At 28.1% G+C, this 27,668-nt stretch overlaps 2 protein-coding genes across 2 annotated transcripts; both read left to right on the top strand.

Annotated features, from left to right (window-relative positions):
• Positions 1–1,195: 1,195 nt before the first annotated feature.
• On the top strand, positions 1,196–3,737 carry SRAE_X000227300 (Immunoglobulin subtype 2 domain and Immunoglobulin subtype domain and Immunoglobulin-like domain and Immunoglobulin I-set domain and Immunoglobulin-like fold domain-containing protein; the record flags this gene model as incomplete). The annotated part of the gene is made up of 4 exons (XM_024645465.1): positions 1,196–1,726; positions 1,777–2,098; positions 2,148–2,311; positions 3,126–3,737. 4 exons carry the CDS (start codon positions 1,196–1,198, stop codon positions 3,735–3,737), a joined length of 1,629 nt encoding a protein of 542 aa, XP_024499745.1.
• A 628-nt stretch (positions 3,738–4,365) lies between these two features.
• SRAE_X000227400 (Protein kinase domain and Leucine-rich repeat and Serine/threonine-/dual specificity protein kinase,catalytic domain and Immunoglobulin subtype 2 domain and Immunoglobulin subtype domain and Fibronectin, type III domain and Immunoglobulin-like domain and Protein kinase-like domain and Immunoglobulin I-set domain and Immunoglobulin-like fold domain-containing protein) lies at positions 4,366–27,582 on the top strand (the record flags this gene model as incomplete). The annotated part of the gene is made up of 11 exons (XM_024645466.1): positions 4,366–5,610; positions 7,201–7,392; positions 7,563–7,658; positions 7,714–7,935; positions 8,042–8,095; positions 8,310–8,651; positions 8,987–9,408; positions 9,459–12,589; positions 12,656–27,190; positions 27,239–27,438; positions 27,484–27,582. 11 exons carry the CDS (start codon positions 4,366–4,368, stop codon positions 27,580–27,582), a joined length of 20,538 nt encoding a protein of 6,845 aa, XP_024499746.1.
• Between the last annotated feature and the right edge of the window lie 86 nt (positions 27,583–27,668).

Here is a 27,668-nt window from a genome sequence, read left to right on the forward strand (position 1 = left end):
AACGATTACCTCAATAGCTATTAAATTATACTCTTTTCCTATTTCTTCAAAAAGCGGTAAATTTATGAAATTTTAATAGTATCATTCTTTATCTAAATTATTATTTTCTAAACACTTAAATATAATAATAAAAAGTTATTTATTCATTATATATATATATATATATATATATAATATTATATTATATATATTTTAAATTTTGAAATATTATATTATATCACTTAATTTGGCTTAATATTTATTAATTTACTTAACAAATCAAGTATATGTTACATTTATTAATTTATCTATCTAAACTAAATCATTTGCTATATCTTATTTCTTTTCAAATTTCAATTTTTTTTTTTAAGAAAAATTTGTTTATTCTGTTAGTTCAGGTTTCAAGTAGTAAACAGCTTTTACAAAATTTAAACTTTTATCATAATTATCTCAATTGATAAATTTTTCATCTCCTCATGTTTCATCTCCGTTACCAAAGTTATTTAATAGTAACATATTCCAAGGAATTTTTATTATATTGTGCAAATTGTTGTACATGAAAAATTAAATAGATCAATTCTCAATAAGTAGTATAACTTTAAACATTTTTTTTTATTCATTTTAAAATGTTACAATAATTATTATTTTATATATATAATTTTAATAATTTTTACTTAAAATTTTATTTTTAAAATTATGATATGATATGATATATTTATTTTTAATATTTATATATAATATATAATTTTTTTGATATGATCTAACTTTTTAAATGTTATCCATTAACTTATGGATAATTTCAAAATTTGATGTTATTGAGAAGCAATCATATTATTTATAATGCGCGGATTACAGCAAATATTTTTTTTTTTTTGATATTTGACGTGCTTTAACATAATCAAATTTAATTGATATGTAAATATTGTACACTATATGAAATCTTAAACTTGAATATATTTACATATCTAATTCTTTAAGAGAAAGTGTTAATATTTAGGCTGCTTCTAATATATCTTTAATGTATATTTTAGTGTTCTTTATGTCTTTTTTCTATATATTATTAATATTTTATAATATAAAAATTTTAACGTATTTTATAATTTTATAAATACATATACTTTTTTTTATACTTTTTTTTTTAAATTAATTAATTTAGATATATTTTAATATAATTAAAAAATTTGTATATTAATAAAAAATAAAAAAATATTAAAGAATGCCGGGAGCTCCCCGATTCATTCAAAAACCTTCTATTCAACAGACACCTCAGGGTGATCTGTTGATGGAATGTAACTTAGAAGCAGATCCACTACCAGAAATTGTATGGCATCATAGTGGAACACCTATCGTTGCGGGTGGAAGAGTTCAATTATCAATACAAAATGTTTCGGGTATCCAATATAAAGCGATACTTATTATAAAAGAACCAAATGCAGGAGATGGTGGAGCATATAAATGTACTGCTTCAAATCAATTAGGTGAATCAAATGCAAATATTAATTTAAATTTTGCTGGTGGTAATGAAGAACAAAGAGGAAGTAATAAAGGTCCAACATTTATTGGAAAACCTCGGATTATTCCAAAAGATGGTGGAGCTCTTATATTAATGGAATGTCGAGTAAAATCAACTAGTAAACCTGTAGCCAAATGGTTTAAAGATGGGACACTTTTATCAATTGGTGGTTTATTTCAAGATGTATTTACAGATTTGGGGGATAATGCTTATTTATGTCAATTAGAAATCAGGGTAAATTTTATTTTTATTATTTTATTAAAAATAATATTAATTATTTATAGAAACCAACAGCTGGTGATGCTGGACAATATCGTTGTACTATTAAAAATGACCAAGGTGAAACAAACGCAAACTTGACTTTAAATTTTGAACAGGAACCACCACAAGATGATAAAATTGGAAGACGTTCACCATCCGTCAATAAAGATGGTCGTAAATCAAGAACACCCTCAAGACCTGGAACACCACATAAAAAAAAAGATAAAGAAAAAAGTGAGAGAAATAAATCAAGAGAAGGAACACCAAAAAAATCAACAAGAAGTAGGACGGCAACTCCAACCAAAGAACTTCGTGATTCTGAAAAAATGGATGTTGATGGAACACGTAAGAAAATTTTTTAATATATATATTTTTTAAAATATTATATTTTTAGCTGTTAAAAGACGATCAGATGCACCATTACCTCCAAAAGAAAAGAAAAGTCGTCAACGTTCTGTATCACCTGCTGTTTCAGAACAAACGCAAATAAATCCACAGGGAAAAAATCAGGACGAATCTAAAAATGTTCCAGTTGTTGTCGAACATATCAAAACACAGGTATGTTTCATTAACAATTTTTTAAAAAAATATTTTCTTTTATTGAGTTTTAAATAAATGGGTACATAAATTTTATTATAAAAAATTTTTAATTCATTGAGTGTTATTTTTAATTAATTTAATAATTACTTATACTAAAAATTCACATTTGGTTAATTGATATACATTAATTATCTTTTAAATATTTTTGTAATTAAATATAAAATACATAGAATTATTTTTTTTTTATTTAAAATATATATCAATTGATATTAAATTGATTATATATATGTGATTTTAATAAAATAAAAAAAGAATTATTTTCACTCAACTTTAACATTAGCAATAATATTCTAATAACTTAATGGTAATCAAAAATAATAATTATATTCGATAATTTTTTTGAACATATGTATAATATAAATAACGAAAATATAAATAACAATATTAGAATTATTTTCCTTTTTATAGTTCTTTTAAAGTAGTATTTTTATATTTTTTGAATTAGACATATTATCAATCATTCTTTCACATTATGTTTTTTCAATGATTTAAAGTAGCTTCAAATACCCTATCATTAAATTTATTTGTTGGTTGTAGGCGTTTTATGATAATGATAAGTATTTATTTTAATAACGATTTTTAAAGATAGGTGTAAATTACTTTGTTTTGTTATATTGTGTAAATGTGAATAATACATATTAATGGAAAAAAAAATTATTATTTTTATATTTCACATTTATAAATTAAATACAATAATAAAAGAAAACATTTTTTAACATCAATAAATTATAATTTTTATAAATAAATTAAAAATAAATGAATTTTTCTTTAGACTATTAAAGTTGGTGATAGTACAACAATAAGTTGTACATTTAAATGTCATAATTCAACAAAAATTGTATGGTATAAAGACGGGAAGGTAATAACTTCATCTTCTGAATATACTCAATCATTTGATGGTACAACTGCTAAACTTTCTTTAAATCGTGTTACTACAAATAATTCAGGAGTATATAAAGCTGTTGCAAAGTCTGACTATGGTGAAGCAGAATCTTCAGCTAAAATTGTTGTTGAAAAATCTAAAAAAGATGATAATTTATTGGATGTTAAACCAAATTCTCGTAGAGCTTCTAAAGATAGTACAATTACTGATAAATCAGAAAGTGAATTACTATCAGTTTCACAAAAAAGAAATTCTTCTGTATCACCAGCACAATCAATGCAATCATTAAATGAACTTGAAGTTCCTAAAAAAATTTCAAGAAAAGGTAGTGCTACAGAAACTGAACAAGAAAAATCAAAATTAAGTGAAAGTGCTGTAACACCAAAATCAAAAAATTTAACTACAAAAGATGATATTGATGATTCAAGTATTGTAGATGATGTAAGTTTTTGTTTAAAAAGTTTAAAAAAAAAATGTAATTTAAATATGTTATTTAATTAAACTAGCTTCTTATTTTATCTCTTTAGTATTCATTGTTATATAATGGATAAATTTTAGTCATAATTTAAAAGTAATCATATAAATTATAATATATATATATATGCCTTAACATATATAAGATTCTTTCCTTTTTCCATAATACATATAAAAGTTCTACTTTTTATATTTACTTTTTCTCATATTACCACTTTTAAATACTTTATTCATTTTGTCAAAATTTAACCTACCTATTCCAAATAACAACTACCAATTTATTTTAATATTTATTATAATTTTTAACCTACATCTTCTCCAAAACGTTAGTATAAATTGAACTTTTGAAATTTTTATAATATCAACTAAAAAATCTATTGTTATTTAAAGCAATATATTTATATTGTTCAATTTATTAATATTGTTTTAACAACTTATGAAAGAATACTACAAAATATTTCCTTTGTTGTTATTTAAAAGTTAATTACACTACACTATTGTATGTTTTGTAAATTTTTATTCTACAAATATATTTCTACAAAATTTATTTATTTTTCTTTTTTTTTCTTTTATCAAAATTCTTATTTATCCTAAATATTCTTTTATTATTATCAATTTTTTTTACTCCATAAAAAGAAAATTTTGATGAATAATTATGGATTTCCTTTCAAAAACTACATCTGATGTAGATTTAAGAAAAAAAATTAATACAAATAATTTTTCATCAATTGAAGCAAAAGTTAAAGAATGGAAAAGAAAAAATTATGATTATCAACAAAAGAAATATCATAGTAAAGATAAGATTGTATTACAATCACTTGAAACAATAGAACAAAGTAGAAGAAAATCTATGTCCGATATACATGCTTTTGTATTAACAAAATTACCAACAGGACATGCAAAACATAATATTTTAAAACATATGATAGATCTAGAAACACCAACACAAACAGAAAATGGTTCCACTTTGGATGATGATGATTATCATTTAGCAAGAAGAAAAAATTCTTATAATTATAAAAATAATGATCTTCAAAAATGTCGTTCAGCAACATCAACTATTGGAAGTATGTATGATATGGAAAAAAATAGTTCAATTATAAATTTTACATTACCATCTATTAGAACAACACAATATAAAAGTAACTCAACATCTAATATACATGAATATGTTTTATCAAAAATGAAAGAAGGAAATTGTCGTAATAATATTCTTTATGATATTCTTGATCTTGCTATACCAATACCATCAGAAAAATCATCACTCCACGATGATATGTCTTCTCTTAAAGATTGGAAATCAGTTGTTCAATTAAAACCAATATCATTAAGTGATAATAAAATTAGAAAACTTTCACCTGTACCTCCATTAATATTTACACGATCAACATTAAGAAAAATACCATTAAGAAGTACATCAATGGTTGGTGGTTTGGTACATTCTAATTCATTAACAAATATGATGCCATTTAATAAAACTATTGTTTTTGATCATATTATTCCCGAGGAAATAGAAAGTGCCATAAAATCACCTATTCGAACAACACCAACATCAAAATCTGATGAAAAAAAACCATTTTTTGATTTATCAAGACAATCAAGTTTAACAAATTCTTTTGAATTATGTGATAATTTAAATGATGAAAAAGCAAATGATAAAAATTTTTTAAATTTACCATCAAAAGATAATCAAAATAATAGAGGTAAAAAATTAAATGGCAAAATAAAATTTCAATTTGATTCGAAGTCGTTAAATGATTTAAATGTTGACAATAATAATACGGGAGAAATATTAAAAGATAATGAAATTGATAGTTATGATAGTGAAATAAAAAACAATATTAATAATAAAAGAAAATTAGGTGCTTGTATTAATGAACCAATTAATTTTTGTGAAATGGTAAATATTATCTATTTTTATTGTAATATTTTTTTAGTTTCTTTTTTTTTATTATACATAATCTTTTACCCATTATAACACCAAAATATCTATTAATAATCTTTTTTTTTAATGTTAAAATTTTATAATACAAATTTTTATTTTTAAAAAAAAAATTTTGTTTCTTTTTTTCTCTCCCTCAAATATGAAAAATTACTTTAAAAAATGTTTTATATATTGAAATTTCATTATTATATATACATTTCGATATTTTTCATTAATAATCTTATGAGATAGATAATTGCATTATATCTTCAATTATATAAATACATACATATTCATTCATATTTTTAAGAAAATTAACTTCTCATTAAATGACTTTTACTTTTTGATGCAAAATCGCTACTTTTTGATTTATCCTCTCTTACATCACTTTTTAATATATTAAACAAAAAAGATATTATATAAATATTTTAACTATTAGCGAATGGTTGAAACATTCTTACACTGTAGTTAAGATATAAATTTTTAAGACTACTAAGAAATAGGATTAATTCAAGAATGATAATGCCATTGATAAATGTGTTAATAAGAATTTGATATAAGATTTATTTTAACTTGATGAAAATATATTTGTGTATTTTTAAAACAATTGTTTGCAATTATTATAATAGTAAACGATGTAGATCTTTTCTATAAGTAATATAATTATATTTTGGCTAAGACGTTTAAATATATGATTTATTGGTAAAATTTTTTGATAAAGAGCAAGTATATTAGATGTATTTAATATTGGTATCACAAGTATCATTTTAAATTTTATAAAAAAAACATTCTTTTGAAAGAATATTATTTCTATTGATATTTTCAATTTATTTAACTTCTTCATTTTATAATATCAATTACTTTTTTAGAAAAAAAAAAATTAATATCATTAGAAATGAAGTATCTTACAAGATATATATCTTTTTTTTAAAGATTTTCCGAAAATTTAATAATAATTATATTATTTTTACAATTTTATTTTTATATTTTCTTTCTTCACACTACACTTTAAAAAAATAATCTTATTACCATTTTCATAAACATTCCGATTTCCAAAGGTTGATTCTTGCACGTATACTTCAAACTTGATAGTTAAATAAATCTCAAAATCTCTTTACCATTATCAAGTGCACGATATATTTTTTTTATTAAAATTCTTTATCATCTCTTTTCACTGTATTTTAATACTTATAGCAGCCATTGCTTAACATTGAAATGAAACAATTTGTTAAAATCACCTATAAGAACTATTGTTAGTTTATTAGCAATAGTATTAATATTGAAGATCAAAAAGATTTATTTATTAAGATAAGATAAACATATAGTTAAAAATTTTAATGTTTCAAATTAATTTAAACTATAGATATACATATTATTTTTGTATATATATTAATATTTTTATATTTATTATTTTATTAACTTATTTTTATATCATTAAGTTAAATATTTTAATAAAAAGCTAGTATAAATAATACATATATTTAATTTTTTATATTAGATAAAATTTATTACCTATCAATATATATATTTTTTTTTAAAATAAAAAAAATATTAATAATTTTTTAGAGTATTTTGGATGAAATCCCAGCATCGGGATTAAAAATTTCACCAGAAAGACGACGTGAATTACTTAGACTTAGTGGACAAGGTGATTCAGACGACGAGATTACAGAAAGTATTTCTGAATTGCCATCTATTTCAACGTCTGCAAAACCTAGATCTGCTAAAAAATCTGTTAAATTAGCTATTGACGAAGAGGTAAAATTATTAATTATTTTGATCGACAACAAACTATTATTTATATATGTTTTAATTCACGTTGTCTATGTTAATTAATTTTTTATGTCTAAAAATTATATATGTAACCTTTATCTTATATTTTTAAATATTTATCTGTTGTCTTGTATTATATCTGTTTTGTATTTTAGTCTGCTGGAATGCCAGCTATAATTGCCGACAAAGCCACAAAAACGTCTGTTAATGTTAAAGGGCAATTAACATCATCTAAAGTAGAGAAACAAGCTGTATGTTAATAATATATTATTTTTATAATTTATAATATTAATAATAATTCTTCAGGTTGCTGAAGAGTCGCAAGTTACTGTTAGTACTAAAAAAATTAAAAAACGTATTGTAAAAAAAGATGGTGTTACTAAATGTGTTTCTGAAACAGGAAATGAGAATATAGAAACATCTTCTCAAAAATCTGTTTCAACGTCTTTGTCAAATGAAAAAAATACATCAAAAATAAAGAAATCATCGAAAAATGATACTTCTGATATTGGATTCGGTGATGATGATGTATTTATAATTGTTCCAATAAAAATTTGTTTTATGTTTACCTTTTTTTTCCTATTTATTCCTTTATAAACCTTTTTTATTATAATATTATTATTTTAATTTTTAGTATAAGGTTAAGAAAAATTCTACTACAACAGACGAAAAAGCTGCATTCATGAGGGTAAGTAATTATATAGTATTATTAATATATTTCATCTTTTAACAATAATACCTACTTATAATTTTTTTTTTGTATAAATTATTAATATTGCATGAAATTTTATCATATAAGTTAAATATTATTCATCAATTTTAATTGATCAATGATCTTACACTCATGATAAAAAAAAAATTAAAATTTTTGTATATGTGTATGTTTACTAATCAACTTACAGAAGAGTGAAAGATTATCAAGTGTATCATCAAGTAAAAAGAGTGAGGTATCATCATCTTCAAAAATCTCTGTTATCAGTAAACAAGTAGAAATTAAAAAGCGACCTTTAAAAACAGAAGAATCTTCATCTCCTTTCGACGTTAAACTTAAAAAAACACCAAAAAAAAAAGAAAGCGATGAAGAGAATAAAGAAAAACATAAATTAAATTCTGTTTGTAATAATAATATTGCATCTCAAGTAGGACGAGGTTCTGACTCAACAGATAGTTCAAGAAATAATTCAATATTTGAATTAAATAAAGGGAAGGTAGCTGAATTAAAAAAATCTGAATCTGGAAATGTTGTAAGATTATTAAATTAATTTTCACACTACTATCAAACCATGATTTTATCTCACTCAAAAACCTATCACCTTATACCAGACTATTCTTTCTAAATGAAACTATATATATATTAATTAAAATATATATTTTTTTTAACAATAACCTTTAATATTTATTAATAACTTTTATAATTTATTTAAAATCTTTTTTAATAATTATAAAATATTATATTTTAACAGCATGAAAATATTGTAAATATTAATTAACTTTCTATAAAATATTTATATTAATATGTAAGCATGTATTACCTATGATATATTTTTTTATTATTAAATTTAATAAATATATTTTTTAGCGTCGTAGTAGTGTTGATATGAGACGTGGTTCTGTTAGTTTTCAAGAGGTAACAGAAAAAGAATCAACACCATTAAAACCAAAAGGACCAAAAGGATGTCCAGCACGTATTATTGAAATACCAGAAAATGTTACTGTTGCTGAAAATGAAACTGCAATATTTAAATGTAAAATTGAAGGTGATCCTCCACCAACATTTAAATGGTATAAAGGTAAAAGAGAAATAATTAATGGACCAAGAATTAAAATTATGACTGATGGTAAAGAAGGTGAGATAACATTAGTTATTGGAAAATGTCGTAGTCAAGATGATGGCCAATATACATTAAATGTAGAAAATAAACATGGTAAAGATGTTTCTCCATCAAAATTACTTGTTACCGCTGAAAGTGGTTTAGATTTTCGATCTATGCTTAAATCAAGGTATATTATATATATAATAAAAAAATTTTTATAATTAATTTTTTTTATAGAGATTCTGTACAAGTTGGTTTAGCAAATAAAGAAAAACCAGAAGAAATGACACCAGATGCTAGAAGAATGTCTTTATTCCCTGGAAAAAAAGTAGAAAAATGGGATAAACCATTAGAAGATACAACTTGTCAACAACAAGTTAATAAATTAGTTGAACTTAAATGTGTTTATTCACGTCCAAATGCCAAAATTAGATGGTATAAAGATAAAAAAGAAATTTTCTCTGGTGGTTTAAAATATCGTATTAATATTGAAAAAAATGAAACAACATTAGTTATTAATAATCCAGAAGTTGAAGATACAGGAAATTATATATGTGAAGCAAATGGTATTAAAACAAATTGTCAATTAACTGTTCTTGAACCACCATTAAAATGTCAATTTGTTGTTCCACTTCCAAATACACAAGAAGTATTTAGAACTAAAAAAGCAGAATTATCATGTAAAGTTAATACAAGTAAAGCTCCATTAGTATGGATAAGAAATGGTAAAGAAGTATCAGCTGATGATCCTAGATTTATAATGGAAAAAGATGCTGTTGGTAGATTTACATTAACAATTAAAGAAGTTATTGAAAGTGATCATTGTGAATGGATTGCTAAAATTTCTAATGAAGTAAAATCAAAAGTTATGGTATATGTTGAAGAACCACGTCAAACATTTGTTGTACCATTAAAATCACAAAAAGTAACTGAAAAAGAAGATGCTACAATGGAATGTGATGTTAATGATAGAGATGCTGATGTTGAATGGTTCCATGATGGAGAAAAAATTCATGTTGATGGTAAAAGATATATAGAAGAAAGAGTTGGTAGAAAACGTCGTTTAACTATAACAAATACTCGACCAGATGATGCTGGAGAAATTAAATGTACAACAAAAGATGATAAATCTATTTGTCAATTGATTGTTGAAGCATTAAATAAATTTATTGTTAAATTAAAAGATATGGATGTTATTGAACATTCTGATATAACATTAAGATGTGAAACAAAAGATACTAAAACACCAGGTATATGGATGAAGAATGGTAAAACAATTCAATCAATGCCAGGTGGTAAATTTGAAACAACATCTAGAAATGGTATTCATATTCTTAAAATTAAACATATTGAAATATGTGAAGGTGATATTTATGAAATTGATTCTGCTGGATTAATTGGTTCATGTAAAATTAATGTTCTTGAAGCAGAAAAAAAACCTGTATTAAATTGGAAACCTAAAAAAATTGAAGCTCAAGCTGGAAAACCAGAAGTTATTCAAGTTCCATTTAGTATAAAAGGAACTAGAACTGGTGATCCTAAAGTTAGATTATTAAAAGATGGTAAACCAGTCGATTTAGATGCAATGAAAGATTTAGTTGAAGTTGTTATTGTTGGTGATGTTGCTGAAATTCGTTTTAAAAATCCAAAAAAAGAAGATACAGGAAAATGGGCTTTAGAATTATCAAATACTGGTGGTACAGCATTAGCACCATTTGAATTTAATGTAAGAGATAAACCAAAAGCACCTAAAGGACCTTTAGAAACAAAAAATATTACTGCTGAAGGTTGTGATTTAAAATGGGATAAAAATGATGGTGATGAACAACCACATAAATACATTGTTGAAATGCAAGAAGGACGTAGTGGTAATTGGGCAAAAATTGGTGAAGCTAAAGGAACAGAATTTAAAGTAAAAGATTTAAAAGAAAATGGAGAATATAAATTCCGTGTTAAAGCTGTTAATGATGTTGGTGCTTCTGATCCACTTACAGGTGAATCTATTCTTGCAAGAAATCCATATGAAGTTCCTGGTAAACCACGTCAAATGGAGGCTGTTGATATAAATAAAGATAGTCTTACATTACAATGGGCACCACCAGATAATGATGGAGGTGCTCCAATATCAAGTTATATTGTAGAAAGAAGAGAAAAATCAGAAAAGGAATGGAATGTTGTTGGTGAAACACCAGTAGATCCAAATGCTGAACCTGGAAGTAAACATCAACTTATTGATGATAAAGTAGTTGAAGGAAAAGAATATTATTACAGAGTAAAAGCTGTTAATAAAGCTGGTCCAGGTGATCCATGTGATCATGGAAGAGCATTTAAAATTAAAGCTAAACCTGCTGAACCTAAATTTACTGATGGTGGACTTAAAGATTTATATTTAAAAGTTGGTGAAACAATTAAATATGAATTAAAAATAGCTGGTGAACCACTTCCTGATGTATCATGGTCAGTAAATGGTAAACCATTAAAAATTCAAGGAAGAGTTAAATTATCAACTGAAAGAGGAAGAACAATTCTTAAGATTGAGAATGCTCTTCGTTCAGATAGTGGAGCATATACAATTAAATTAAAAAATGCAAGTGGTGAATGTTCTTCAACAGGTAATGTAACAGTTGTTGGAAAACCAACTCCACCAAAAGGACCATTAAAAGCAAAAGATATTAATGCTGAAGGTTTAACATTAGAATGGCAATTACCAGAAGATGATGGTGGTGTACCATTAGAAGGATTTATTATTGAAGCACAAGATCTTGATGAAAAAGGCAAATTTGTTCAAGTTGGTTCTGTAGGACCTGGTGAAACAGCTGCTGTTATAACAGGTCTTAAAAATAAAGGAAATTATAAATTCCGTGTTAAGGCTATAAATAAAGAAGGTGAATCTGATCCATTAATTGCAGATGATTATATTTTGGTTAAAAATCCATGGGATGAACCTGGCAAACCAGGAAGACCAGAAATTGTTGATGTTGATAGCGATAATATGACACTTCAATGGGATCCACCAATGAAAGATGGTGGTGCTCCAATTGAAGAGTATATTATTGAAATGAAAGATCCAGATACAAAAGAATGGGTACAAGTTGCTACATCTCCAACAACATCTGCTAAAGTTACTGGATTAAAAGAAGGAAAAGATTATCAATTTAGAGTTAAAGCTGTTAATAAAGCTGGACCTAGTAGTCCATCAGAACCATCTGAAAAGAGAACAGCTAAACCTAAATTTGTTCCAGCATGGTTAAATCATGAGGATTTAAAAGATCTTGTTGTTAAAGCAGGACAAATTGCTAAATGGGATGTTAAAATTGGTGGTGAACCACATCCAGCAGTTGTATGGGAAAAAAATGATAAAATTATTGGTAAAGTTGATAATATTTTAATTGAAACACACAAAAATGAACATACAATACTTTGTATTTCTTCAGCTGTTCGTGCTGATAGAGGTTTATATAAATTGTCAGTAAAAAATTCATGTGGTCAAGATTCATCATCGGCCAATTTGGTCGTTGTTGATAAACCATCAAAACCAAGAGGTCCATTAGAAGTTTCTAATGTCTTTGAAAATGAATGTGATTTAGAATGGAAAGCACCAGAAGATGATGGTGGTGAACCAATAGAATATTATGAAGTAGAAAAATTAGATGTTGATACAGGTCGTTGGGTTCCAGCTGCAAAAGTAAAAGGAACACAAGCACATATTCAAGGACTTAAGAAAGGACAATCATATCAATTTAGAGTTAAAGCTGTTAATAAAGAAGGTGCTTCTGCTCCTCTTAATACTGAAAATGCTACAATTGCCAAAAATCCATATCATGAACCAGGAAAACCATCACAACCAGATATTACTGATTGGGACACTGATAGAGTATCATTGAAATGGGATCCACCAGAGAATGATGGTGGAGCTCCAATAACACAATATATTATCGAAAAAAAGAATAAACATTCTCGTGATTGGCAAGAATGTGGAAAAGTAGGTGGACAAGATACAGAAACAACAATAACTGGATTAAAAGAAGGTGAAGAATATCAATTCCGTATTGTTGCTGTTAACAAAGCTGGTCCTGGTGAAGCATCAGATCCTAGTAGAAAAGTTATCGCAAAAGCCAGAAATCTTAAACCACATATTGATAGAGAATCAATGAAAACAATAACAATAAAAGTTGGCCAAAATGCAGACTTTGATGTTCCAGTTAGAGGAGAACCACCTCCAGAATTGGTTTGGACATTTAATGATAAACCATTAGATTTAACTAATAAACATATTAGAATACAAAATGAAGATTATCGTACTCAATTTGCTTTACGTAATTCTACTAGAGCTCATGCTGGAAGATATACACTTACAGCAACAAATATTAATGGTACTGATTCACATTATGTAGATATTATTGTTTTATCACGTCCTAGTAAACCAATGGGACCTTTAGAAGTTTCAGAGATTTTTGAAGATAAATGTACTTTAGATTGGAAACCACCAGAAGATGATGGTGGAACTCCAATTGATCATTATGAAATTGAAAAAATGGATCTTGCTACTGGACGTTGGGTACCATGTGGAAGATCAGATGGTACAAAAGCTGAAGTTCAAAATTTACAGCCAGGGCATTCTTATCAATTTAGAGTTAGAGCTGTAAATAAGGAAGGAGAATCTGATCCTTTGACAACTGATGCAGCAATTCTTGCTAAAAACCCATATGAAGTACCAGATAAAGTTAAAAAGCCAGAAATTGTTGATTGGGACAAGGATCATGTTGATTTGAAATGGGAAGCTCCAGATGATGGTGGTGCACCAATTGAAGCATATATCATTGAAAAGAAGGATAAAAATGGAAGATGGAGTGAAGCTGCTGTTGTACCAGCAGATCAAACTAATGCAACTGTTACCAATGTTACTCCAGGAGAAGAATATCAATTTAGAATTTCTGCAAAAAATAAAGCTGGTGTTGGTGAAGCATCTGATCCAAGTGATTCAGTTATTTGTAAACCAAGAAATTTACCACCACATATTCATAGAGAAGATCTTGAAGATGTTATTATTAAAGTTGGACAAAGTCATAAATTTATAGTTAATATTGATGGTGAACCAGTTCCATCCGTAACATGGACATGTGATGGTAAACCACTTCAAAATATTCAAATTGATAATGAAGATTACATATCTAAATTTAATATTCCTAAAGCATTAAGAAAACAAAGTGGAAAATATACTATTACAGCAACTAATATAAATGGTTCTGATTCAGTTACAATTGATATAAAAGTTAAAGGAAGACCTTCAAAACCTAAAGGTCCGTTAGATGTTTCTAATGTAACTGAAGATAATTGTCATTTAGAATGGCAACCACCAGAGGATGATGGTGGTGAACCTGTTCAATATTATGAAGTTGAACGTATGGATACACGTGATGGTGTATGGGTACCAATAGGAAGAGCAACTGATTGTGGTATGGATGTTGATGGTTTAAATAAAGGTTCTCATTACAAATTTAGAGTTAGAGCAGTTAATAATGAGGGTAAATCAGATGAATTAGAGACAGATGAATCAATTCTTGCTAAAAATCCATTTGACAGACCTGGTAAACCAGAAAATGCTGAAGCAGTTGATTGGGACGAAGATCATGTTGATATAAAATGGGATCCACCATTAAATGATGGTGGAAGTCCAGTTACAGAATATAAAATTGAAAAACGTACTAAATATGGTAGATGGGAAGATGCTATTGCTGTTCCAGGTGATTCTACATCAGCTACCATTCCAAATTTAACTCCTGGTGAAGAATATGAATTTAGAGTTGTAGCTATTAATAAAGGTGGTGCATCTGATCCTTCTGATGCAACTAAACCAGTTATTACTAAACCAAGAAATCTTCCACCAAAGATTGATAGAAAAAATTTGAAAAAAACAAAAATAAGGTCAGGACAAATGATAACATTTGATATTAATATTGAAGGTGAACCTGCACCAACTGTTGTTTGGACAAATAATGATGGTTCTGAAATAAGAAATGGTGGTAGGGTAAGATTAGAAAATCCAGATTATAAATCAAAACTTCAAATTAGAAATTGTGAAAGAGATATGTCTGGAACATATGAAATTCGTGCAACAAATTGTAATGGTGAAGATTCTGCTACAGTTGAAATTCTTGTTGTTGACAAACCAGAAGCTCCAGAAGGTCCATTAGTTGTTTCTGACATTTTTGCTGATAATGTAACATTAGATTGGAAACCACCAAAAGATGATGGTGGTGAACCTATTGAAAATTATGTAATTGAAAAATTAGATACAGCAACTGGAACTTGGCTTCCAGCAACTAAAGTTGATGGAAATGAAACAAAAGCTAAAGTTGAAGGATTAATACCTGGACACGAATATAAATTCCGTGTTGCAGCTGTTAATGCTGAAGGAGAATCAGTACCACTAGAAACATTTGAAAAAATAATTGCTAAGAATCCATTTGATGTTGCTGGTAAACCAGGACAACCAGAAATAACGGATTGGGACAAAGATTTTGCTGATCTTAAATGGACTCCACCATTAGATGATGGTGGTGCTCCAATTGAAGAATATATTATTGAAATGAAAGAAAAATATTCACCATTATGGACAGAAGTTGCTGCTGTACCAGCTGATCAAACTTCTGGAAGAGTTGAAAATCTTAAAGAAGGAAATGAATATGAATTTAGAATTAGAGCTAAAAATAAAGCTGGTAAAGGTTCTCCATCAGAACCATCTGATACAATGATAGCTAAATCAAGAAATGTACCACCAAAAATAGATAAAAATTCTATTCATGAAATTAAAGTAAAAGCAGGACAATCGTTTGATCTTGATATTCCTATTACTGGTGAACCAACTCCTGTTATTACATGGGATTTCGAAGGTAGTCCTGTTGAAGATTCTGACCGTATGAAAGTAATAAATAATGAAGAAAAAACAAGATTTATTGTTAAAAGAGCTGTTCGTGGTGACACTGGTACATATACAATAAAAGCTGAAAATGTTAATGGAACTGATACAGCTGAAGTTAAAGTTACAGTTGTTGACAGACCTTCAGAACCACGTGGTCCATTAGAAATTAGTGATATTAAAGAAAATGGATGTTCTCTTGCCTGGAAACCACCAAATGATGATGGTGGTGCTGAAATTTCACACTATGTTGTTGAAAAACAAGATGCAAATACCGGAAGATGGAGCAATTGTGGTGAAGCACTTGATACTAATTTTGTTGTTGATGACTTAATTAAGGGACATGAATATAAATTCCGCATTAAAGCAGTTAATAAATATGGAGAATCTGATCCATTAGAATCAACTAAACCAATTATAGCAAAAAATCCATTTGATAAAGCAGATCGCCCTGGAACACCAGTTATAACTGATTGGGATAAAGACTTTGCTGATATTGAATGGGCTCCACCAAATGATGATGGTGGTGCTAAAATTGAAGGCTACCAAATCGAAAAAAGATTGGTTGGTGGAGATTGGGAAGATTGTGGTGAAGTTAGTGGAGATACAACTAAAGCTAAAGTAGATGGTCTTATTCCTGGTAAAACTTATCAATTTAGAGTTAAAGCTATTAACAAAGCTGGTGAATCATTACCATCAGATCCAAGTAGAGAATTATTAGCCAAAACAAGAAGACTACCACCAAAAATTGATAGATCAATGCTTTTTGATATTAAAGTTAAAAAAGGTGGCATTATAGATTTCGATGTTAATGTAGAAGGTGAACCAAATCCTAAAATACAATGGTTATTGAATACAATTCTTTTAACTGTTTCTTCAAGAACTAAAATAGATGATAGTCAAGCAAACAATACAAAACTTAAAACAACTGATGCTGAACGTCTTGATTCTGGTGTTTATAAAATTATTGCAACAAATGAATACGGAAAAGATGAAGCTGAAGTTAATGTTGTTGTGCTTGATATTCCAGGAACTCCTAGAGGACCTCTTGATGTCAGTGATGTTACAAAAGATTCGGCTGTTGTTTCATGGAGAGAACCAGAAGATGATGGAGGTTCTCCAATATCACATTATATTGTTGAAAAACAAGAAGATAATGGAAGATGGGTACCATGTGGTGAAACACCAGATACAAAAATAAAAGTACCAAAACTTAATGAAGGTCATGAATATAAATTTAGAGTTAAAGCAGTAAATAAACAAGGAGAATCTATTCCTTTAATTCAACATGGTTCTACAATTGCTAAGAATCCATTTGACAAACCAGGAAAACCTCAAGATGTAGATATTACTGATTGGGACAAAGATAAAATGACTGTAGAATGGAAACCACCAATTAATGATGGTGGTGCTCCTATTCAAAATTATATTGTTGAAAAGAAAGATACTTTAGGACAATGGGTTGAATGTGCTACAGTTCCTGGTGATGTAACAAAGGCAGTTGTTGATAATCTTATACCAGGAGAAACATATCAATTTAGAGTTAAGGCTGTTAATAAAGGAGGTGTTGGTGAACCATCTGATGCTTCAAGAAGCCAAGTTGCTAAACCAAGAAAACTTGCACCAAGAATTGATTTATCAGGATTGCTTGATCAAAGAATTAGAGCTGGAAATCCAGTAAATTTAAGTATCTATTTTGAAGGTGAACCTGAACCAGAGGCAACATGGTTAATTAATAATAAAACACCAACTGAAAGAGTATTAATTGAAAATAAAGACCATATATCCAAGGTAACTATTTTCTCTTCTATTCGATCAGATACTGGTTCATATCAAATTACAGTTGAAAATGAATATGGAAAAGAATCAGCATCATGTAATATTACAATTCTTGATGTTCCTGGTGTTCCAGAAGGACCTCTTAAAGCTACAGATATTAATAAAGAAGGATGTAAATTATCATGGAAACCACCAATTGATAATGGCGGTTCTGAAATTATTGGTTATATTGTTGAAAAAATGGATACAAGTAGAGGAACATGGCAAGAAGTTGGAGAATTTCCTGATTGTAATGCTACTATAAGAGGATTAACAAATGGAAAAACTTATCAATTTAGAGTTAAAGCTGTTAATCTTGAAGGAGAATCAAAACCATTAGAAGGAGATGAAGATGTTTTAGCTAAAGATCAATTTGAAGTTCCTTCACCACCAGGACAACCTAAAGTAATTGATTGGGATGTTGATAGAATTGATATAAAATGGACACCACCAGAAGATAATGGAGGTGATCCAATAAAAGAATATATAGTTGAAAGAAGAGAAAAAGGTTCAACTTTATGGGTTGAATGTGGCAATGTTGGTGGAAAAACAACAGAATTTTCAGCAACTGGTCTTAGAAAAGGTGCTGAATATGAATTCAGAGTAGTTGCTGCTAATAATGCTGGTTATTCTGATCCATCTGAACCATCACAAGGACAAATTGCTAAAGCTAGATATGTTAAACCAAAAATTATATCACAACAAAGAAAATTCAAAGTTAAAGCTGGTTATTCTTTATCATTAAATGTTGAATTTATTGGTTCACCAGATCCAGAAGTTGTATGGAAAGTAAATGGTACAACACCATTGCCATCAGAACTTCTTCTTGATAATAAAGAAGGATTAACAACAATATTTTATCCATGTTGTAAAAGATCAGATAGTTCAAATTATCATCTTACAATTTCAAATGAACTTGGTAGTGATGAAGGTATATTTGAACTTATTGTACAAGATAAACCATCACCACCAGAAGGACCATTAATAATTGAAGATGTTAATAAATCTGGTTGCAAATTATCATGGAACCCACCAAAAGATGATGGAGGATCAGAAATTACTAATTATATTGTTGAAAGAAGAGATATTAGAAATCAATCATGGGTACCAGTTAATCAATTTTGCACAAGTACATCATGTACTGTTTCAAAACTTCATGAAGGACATGATTATGAATTTAGAATTATTGCAGAGAATGCATTAGGTCAATCATTACCACTTGTTTCTGATTCACCTACAACAATGAAAGATCCATATGGTACACCTGGAAAACCTGGTAAACCAAAAATTGTTGATTCTGACTATGACTTTATTGAATTAGTTTGGTCACCACCTTCAGATGATGGTGGTTCACCAATTGATCATTATGATATTGAAAGAAAAGATCAGAAATCAGGAAGATGGATTAAAGTTAATACTTCTCCTGTACATGACACGAAATATACTGATACTAATGTTCAAAAAGAACATGGATATGAATACAGAGTTGTTGCTGTTAATAAAGCTGGACCTGGTAAACCATCAGATCCATCAAATATTGCTTTTGCTAAACCAACAAAACAAGCACCATCATTTGAACTTGATATTGATGGTAAAGAAATTCGTGTCCATGCTGGAGAACCAATAAATTTCAGTGTTCCATATATTGGTGCACCATTACCAGATATCACATGGACTCGTGAGGGTATATCTATTTCTGATATTACTTCTGATGGTTTCAAGACTACATTTTATAAAGAAAAATCAAGAAGAAATGATACTGGAATATATACAATTAAACTTGAAAATGAATATGGTATAGCTCAAGCTAAAGTACTTATTTCTGTTGTTGATAAACCAGGACCACCTGAACCACCAATAGATTTTAATAAAGTAACAAAAAGATCAATTCAATTTTCATGGAAAGAACCTAAAGATGATGGAGGAAGTCCAATTATTGGTTATCATATAGAATTCCAAGAAGTTGGTTCAAATTATTGGGAAAAAGTTAGTGAATTAATTGTTCATACACAATATAATGTTCGTGGACTTGAACATGAACAAAAATATAGATTTAAAATTACTGCTGAAAATATTGTTGGTATATCAGAACCATATATAACAGAACCAGTTACAGCTAAAGATCCATTTGATGTACCATCTGCTCCATCTACACCAGAAGTTACAGAGATAACTAAAAATTCAGTTGGTTTAGAATGGAATCCACCAAGAGATGATGGTGGTTCACCAATCACAGGATATGTTGTTGAAAGATTTGAAAAAAGAGGTGGTGGTGATTGGGCTCCATGTAGAAGTGTTAAATTTGATGGTACAAATGCAATTGTTACTGGATTAGCTGAAGGTGAAACATATCAATTTAGAATTCGTGCTATTAATGCTGCCGGAGAATCTCCTCCTTCTAATAGTTGTCAACCAATAATTTGTGAAGATCAAGTATATGTTCCATCGTCACCAGAAAATGTAAAAGTTGCAAAGACAACAAATGATTCTGCTACAATAACATGGTTAAAACCAATTAATGATGGTGGTTTACCAATTGAAGGATATATTATTGAAAAAAGAAAACGTGATTCTGATGATTGGGAAAGAGCTAATGGAAAACTTATTAAAGGAAATACATATGATGTTACTGGTCTTAAAACAGGTGATGAATATGAATTTAGAGTTATTGCTGTTAATAAAAAAGGTGAATCAAAACCATCTTCTGCTACTGATATGACTAAAATACAAAATGCTCCTGGACGACCATTCTTTGATTTATCAGGTCTTAAAGATATTATTGTTAAAGCTGGTGAAGTTATCACATTTACATTACCACTTTTTAATGCTAATCCAAAACCAGTATGTGATGTATTAAATAATAATGTTATGATATTAGAAAATGATAGAACATCAATAGTTGTAGATGAATCAAAAGTTGTTTTTACAACTAAAAATGCTAAAATTACTGATGCTGGTAATTATAAAGTTATTGTAGAAAATAGATTTGGAAAAGATTTTGCCAAATTAAAAGTTACAGTATTAGATGCACCAGGAAAACCAACAGGTCCAATTAAAGCATTTGAAGTTACAGGTGATTCAATGACATTAACATGGTTACCACCTAAAAATGATGGTGGTGGTGCTATAACAAATTATATTGTTGAAAAGAAAAATCCTTATACAGGTGAATGGGAAAAAATTGGAAGTCCTATTGGTACAACATTTAAAGCTAGAAACTTAGATAATGGTGTTGGTTATGAATTTAGAATTTCTGCAGAAAATCAATATGGTATATCTGAACCATTATATGGTGACGATCCATTTATTGCTAAAAATCCATTTGATCCACCAGGTCCACCTGGAACACCTGAATGTGTTGCTTTTAGTGAAGATAGTATTACAGTACAATGGGCAAGACCATCATACGATGGTGGATCACCAATTCAAGGGTATATTCTTGAAAAACGTGAAACTGGTACAAATAATTGGTCAAGAGTTACTTTTTCAAATATTTATGATACAAAATTCAAAGTTAATGGACTTATACCACAAAAATCATATGAATTTAGAGTATGTGGTGTTAATGCTGCTGGTCCAGGTGATTATTCACGTCCATCTGATTCAATTGTTGCTTCAATGGCAGCTTGTAAACCTAGAGTTAATTTAGGTGCTCTTGGACATGATATTACTGCATTAGCTGGTGAAGAAGTTAAAATACTTATACCATATGCTGCTAGTCCAAGACCCGAAATTACATGGTCTAAAGGTCTTAATCAACTTAGTGAAATGACTCCTGAATATGTCATTGAGTCTAGTGATTATTTAACAGAATTAAAATATCATAAAGTTAGTAAATCTGATGCTGGTACGTATCATATAAGAATTGAAAATGATATGGGATCAGAAGAAGTAGAAATGAGATTGAAAGTTGTTGATAAACCAGGAATACCTGAAGGACCATTAGAAATTGATGATATATGTCCTGAAACATGTACATTATCATGGAAACCACCAAAAGATGATGGTGGATCACCAATTACAAATTATGTTATTGAAAAATGTCATATTTTAAAGAATGGAGAAGAAGTATGGTCAAAAGTTAGTAGTTTTACAAGAAATACTAGTATAACAGTTACTGGTTTAGAAGAAAATGAAAGATATAAATTCCGTGTATATGCTGAAAATCAATATGGATTATCACAACCATTAATTTCAACAGAACCAATTGTAGCAAAATATCAATTTGATGTACCATCACAACCAGATCCTCCAAGTTGTATTGATTGTGATTGTACTTGGGCTATTGTTGAATGGCTTGCTCCATCATCTAATGGTGGTTCAAGAATTCTTGGTTATAATTTACAATATCGTGATGTTACTTCACATAAATGGATTAATGCATCAACATCACTTATTGATGGTACAAATTTTAAAGTTAATAATTTACGTAATTGCGGAGAATATGAATTCCGTGTTATTGCAAAGAATGGAGCGGGATGGTCTAAAGCATCACAACCATCAAATCGTATTAAACTTCAACAAAAAAATCGTGTACCAGATCCTCCAATTCAATTACATGCAAATAGTATTGGAAGTAATTGGGTTACACTTACATGGATAGCACCTGTTGATACTGGTGGTTCTAAAATTACTCATTATTCAATTGAAAAAAGAGAAATTGGCCAAAATATATGGGCACCATGTAATGATTATGATGTTATTGGAACTGAATATACAGTTGATAGATTAAATGAATTCCATGATTATGAATTTAGAGTATATGCTCATAATAAAAATGGTAAAAGTATTGCATCTTTACCATCAGGACCAATAAAAATTCAAGAACAAGCTGGAATAAAACCAGAAATTGTTATTAAACCAGTAGATACATTTGCTCCATATAATAAAAGAGTTGTTCTTTCTTGTGAAGCAATTGGTAGACCAGTACCAACATGTAGATGGCTTAAAAATGGAAGAGAAATTCCTAATGGTGCAAGATATAGAATTGAAAATGGTGAAGGAATATATAAAATGGTTATCAAAGAAGCATGGGATCTTGATGAAGGTGAATATACTTGTGAAGTTAGTAATATTTTTGGAACAGCTACTGCTTCATGTTATTTGAAAATACAAGCACCACCAGTTATTGAAAGAGAAATACCAAATGCTATTTATCCAAATGGTGAAATGGTTAGAATTAAAATATATTTCTCTGGTACTGCTCCATTTAAACATTCATTAAAATTAAATGAAGATTATGTTGATTTAACAAATGACAATAAGATTAGATTAGTTGATTTTGATAATCATGTTTTAATTACTATACCATCATTAACAACTGCTGAAGCAGGAAGATATGAATATACAATTAGTAATGATTCAGGTGAAGCAAGTACTGGATTTTGGATAAATGTAACAGGACTACCATCTGCTCCACAAGGTCCTATGATTATTTCAAATGTTAATCAACATGGATGTATGCTTCAATGGAAACCTCCATCAAATGATGGTGGATCTAGAATTATTTGTTATGCTATTGAAAAGAAAGATGTAGAAAAAGAAGAATGGATTTCTGTTGCATCATGTGTTAAAGATTTATATTTTATTGTATCAAGTCTTTTCCCAGAACATACTTATGATTTTAGAATAATGGCAGTTAATGAAAATGGACAAGGACCACCATTATTATCTGTTGATCCTGTTTTAGCAACTCTTCCATTTAATCCACCATCTTCACCTGAACTTGTTGAAATATCATCAATTGGTAATGATTATGTTACACTTAAATGGAATCTTCCAAAAGATGATGGTGGAGGTAAAATTCGTGGATATATTATTGAAAAGAAAGAATCTAATTCTGATTATTGGGTTAGATTAAATCAAAATCCATTACTTGTTTATAATATGGATGTTTCATCATTAATTGAAGAAAGAAAATATGATTTTAGAGTTTTTGCTGTAAATGATGCAGGTGAATCAGTACCATGTTTATTAGAAAATTATACATTTATACCATGTAATGAAGGTGGTTCACCAATAATAACTCTTGAATTATCTGATGTTTATGCATCACAAGGTACACCAGCAACCTTTAATGTTGAATATGAATCAATTCAACCAGTTACTGTTCAATGGTTTAAAGGTTCCAAAGAAATTGTTTGTACAAGTAAATATAATATTTTTGATAAAGGACACAGTCAAACATTAATTGTCAATAGTACATCTTTTGAAGATGCAGATGAATATTCTTGTAGAGTATCAAATAAATTTGGATTTAAATCAACAAGAGCTTCATTAAAAATAAAATCTAAACCACGTGTATTTGTACCACCTAAATATATAACTGGTATTGAACTTATTAAAGATACTAATTATGAAATTGAAATTCCATATAAAGCAAGTCCTTCTGGAATAGCAACATGGTATAAAGATGACGAAAAAATTGATGATTCCACTAAATATTCTATGAGAATGGATGAAAAATCATGTTATTTAAAGATTAATAAAACAGCAAGAGATGACTTTGGAGAATATAGACTTGTTCTTCATAATGAAGTTGGTTCTGCTGAGGGTCAATTTAATGTAATTGTTTCTGATGTACCAGATATGCCAAGATATCCTGTAATTGAAAATATGTTAGATGAAGCTATTATTTTATCATGGAAACCACCAAAACTTGATGGTGGATCACCAATTTTAAAATATATTGTTGAAAAAAGAGAAAATGGTGGAATATGGAATGAATGTGGTAGTACAAGATATTGTTGTTTAACAATTGAACATCTTAAACAAAATAATAAATATGAATTTAGAGTTATTGCTGAAAATAAATATGGTAAAAGTGAACCATGTGAAGGAACAAATGTAATTGAGATGCCTGAAAATAAAAGAAGAAATAAGGGTACATATAAAGTAGATGAAAGTGGTAAACTTATACGTGGTGAAGGATTACCATCATCAAATTATGATAATTTTGTTTTTGATGTTTGGAAACAATATTATCCACAACCTGTTGAAATTAAGCATGATTCAATTTATGATTATTATGATGTTCTTGAAGAAATTGGAACTGGAGCATTTGGTGTTGTTCATAGATGTGTTGAAAAAGCAACTGGAAATACATTTGCAGCTAAATTTGTTAATACTGTTTCTGATAATGAAAAAGATACAGTTAGAAAAGAAATTCAAGTAATGTCTGAATTACGTCATCCATCTTTAATTAATCTTCATGATGCATTTGAAGATGAAAATCAAATGGCTATGATATATGAATTTATGTCAGGTGGTGAATTATTTGAAAAAGTTGCAGATGATAAAAATAAAATGACAGAAGAAGAAGCTAAAAATTATATGAAACAAATTTGTATTGGTCTTAGACATATGCATGAAAATAATTTTGTTCATCTTGATTTAAAACCAGAAAATATTATGTTTACTACAAACAAAAGTTCACAATTAAAATTAATTGATTTTGGATTAACTGCAAAACTTGATCCTAAAAATCCTGTAAAAGTAACAACTGGTACAGCTGAATTTGCTGCTCCAGAAATTGCTTCAGGAAATCCAGTTGGATATTTTACAGATATGTGGAGTGTTGGTGTTCTTTCATATATACTTCTTAGTGGTTTATCACCATTTGGAGGAGAAACAGATGAAGATACATTAAAAAATGTTAAAAATTGTGATTGGAATATGGATGATTCAGCATTTAATGGTATTTCAGATGAAGGAAAAGATTTTATTAAACGTTTATTAATTAATGAACCTGAAAAAAGAATGAATATTCATGAAGCACTTGATCATCCATGGCTTGGTGCAAGAAAAGAAGGTGATACAGGAAAAGAAATACCAGCTGAAAATTACTTTGGTGTTAGAGATAAAGTTCGTGAAAGATATGATGCATGGGGTGAACCAAATCCACCACTTGGTCGTGTAGCTAACTTTAGTTCATTAAAGAAACATAGACCAGAAGAATATCATATTCATGATGCTTGGTTTGAAAGAACTGATGCTCAACCAATATTTGTTGTTAAACCATATTCAACATCATGTAATGAAGGACAAAGTGTTACATTTTATTGTCGTGTTAATGCTTCATCAACACCAATTGTTACATGGCATAAAGATTCAAATGAATTAAGACAATCTGTTAAATATATGAAAAAATATAATGGAAATGATTATGCACTTACTATTAATCGTGTTAAAATGGAAGATCATGGTGAATATGTAGTTAGAGCACATAATTCTTATGGTTCAAAAGAAGAATCATGCTATTTAACAGTAAATAAATTATCTAATGAAAATAAAATGGATTCTATTGAACCTAAAATTCGTATTAGAACACCACCTAAAATACAAGAATTTGAAGAAAATGTATCAAAACCACAGTTTACATTCCTTTTACGTCCACGTTTAATTCAAAAACATCATCAATGTAAACTTATTTGTTCTGTTACTGGTAATCCAATACCTAAAATTGAATGGTTTAAAGATGGTGTACCAGTAAATCAAGATCGCGTACAATTAAATTATAAATCAGGAGTATGTAGTCTTGAAATATTTAATGCTAAAAAAGAAGATGCTGGTGAATATGTTTGTAAAGCTACAAATGAATATGGATATGATGAAACTGATTGTCTTGTTTCAGTCCAAGAACGTGGTGAAACATTACCATCAGTTACAAGTTTTTCTAATTTTAGACATAGAAGAACACATGATACATTACGTTCTGATATAGATATAGAAAGATCAAGAAGTTCAAGTAATGTTAGAGCATCATCAAAATATAAAGATTATTTTAATAATATGTCATCATCATTAATTACATCATCATCATCATCTTCTTCCTCATATAGATCATCAACAAAACCAAGAGAATATATAAGCTCACGCCAATCACCATTTGAAACAATTCCAGCAAGTCCAAATGTTACTAAAGATTTTTCAAATATTATTAATGGTATTGATAAAATAAAAAGCAGTAGTGATTCATTAATTTCACATATAAATCCTATTGTTACCAATCCTGGATCATCAGAAACATTTACTGCTACTGGAAAAGGAGAAGGAATATGGATGAGGAATAATAAACCTATCAAAGGTACAGATAATTGTATAATAGAATCTGATGGATATACACATACTTTAACTTTAAATAACCTTAAAGAAGAGGATTCGGGAATTATACAATTTGATCTTATATCTGATGGAAATAAATTGTCATCTGTTGGTACATTAATTGTAAATGGTATGTTTTAAAAAAAAACTTATTTTTAATAAATATATCATATTTTAGGAGAAAAAACAAATGATTGTAAAGTTGTTTCATTACCACAATCATTAACGGTTTCAGAAGATTCTTCTGCTAAATTTGCATTAGAATTTGAGAATGCAGACAATTTAACAGTTCAATGGTTTAAAGACGGTGAAAAAGTAGAAAATAATGACTACCATAAGTCAGTCAAGTCAGCTAACACATTTAAGCTTGATTTTAAAGTATGTTTATATTAATTATATATATAATTATTGTTTTTTTTTTAGTCAACCAAACAATCTGATGAAGGAATATATGTTGTTAAAGTTATCAAAGATAAAAAAGCTATAGCCAAATATAGTGTCAATTTGATTGTCAAAGCTTAAATATGTTAACATTAATAATTGTCCCAAAACAACATCTTGACACAAAAAAAAACACCACTTTAATTGTACAACGATTAATTTTAGTA

Source organism: Strongyloides ratti, scaffold srae_chrx_scaffold0000005 (assembly GCF_001040885.1).
Source record: "Strongyloides ratti genome assembly S_ratti_ED321, scaffold srae_chrx_scaffold0000005".
NCBI lineage: Eukaryota > Metazoa > Nematoda > Chromadorea > Rhabditida > Strongyloididae > Strongyloides > Strongyloides ratti.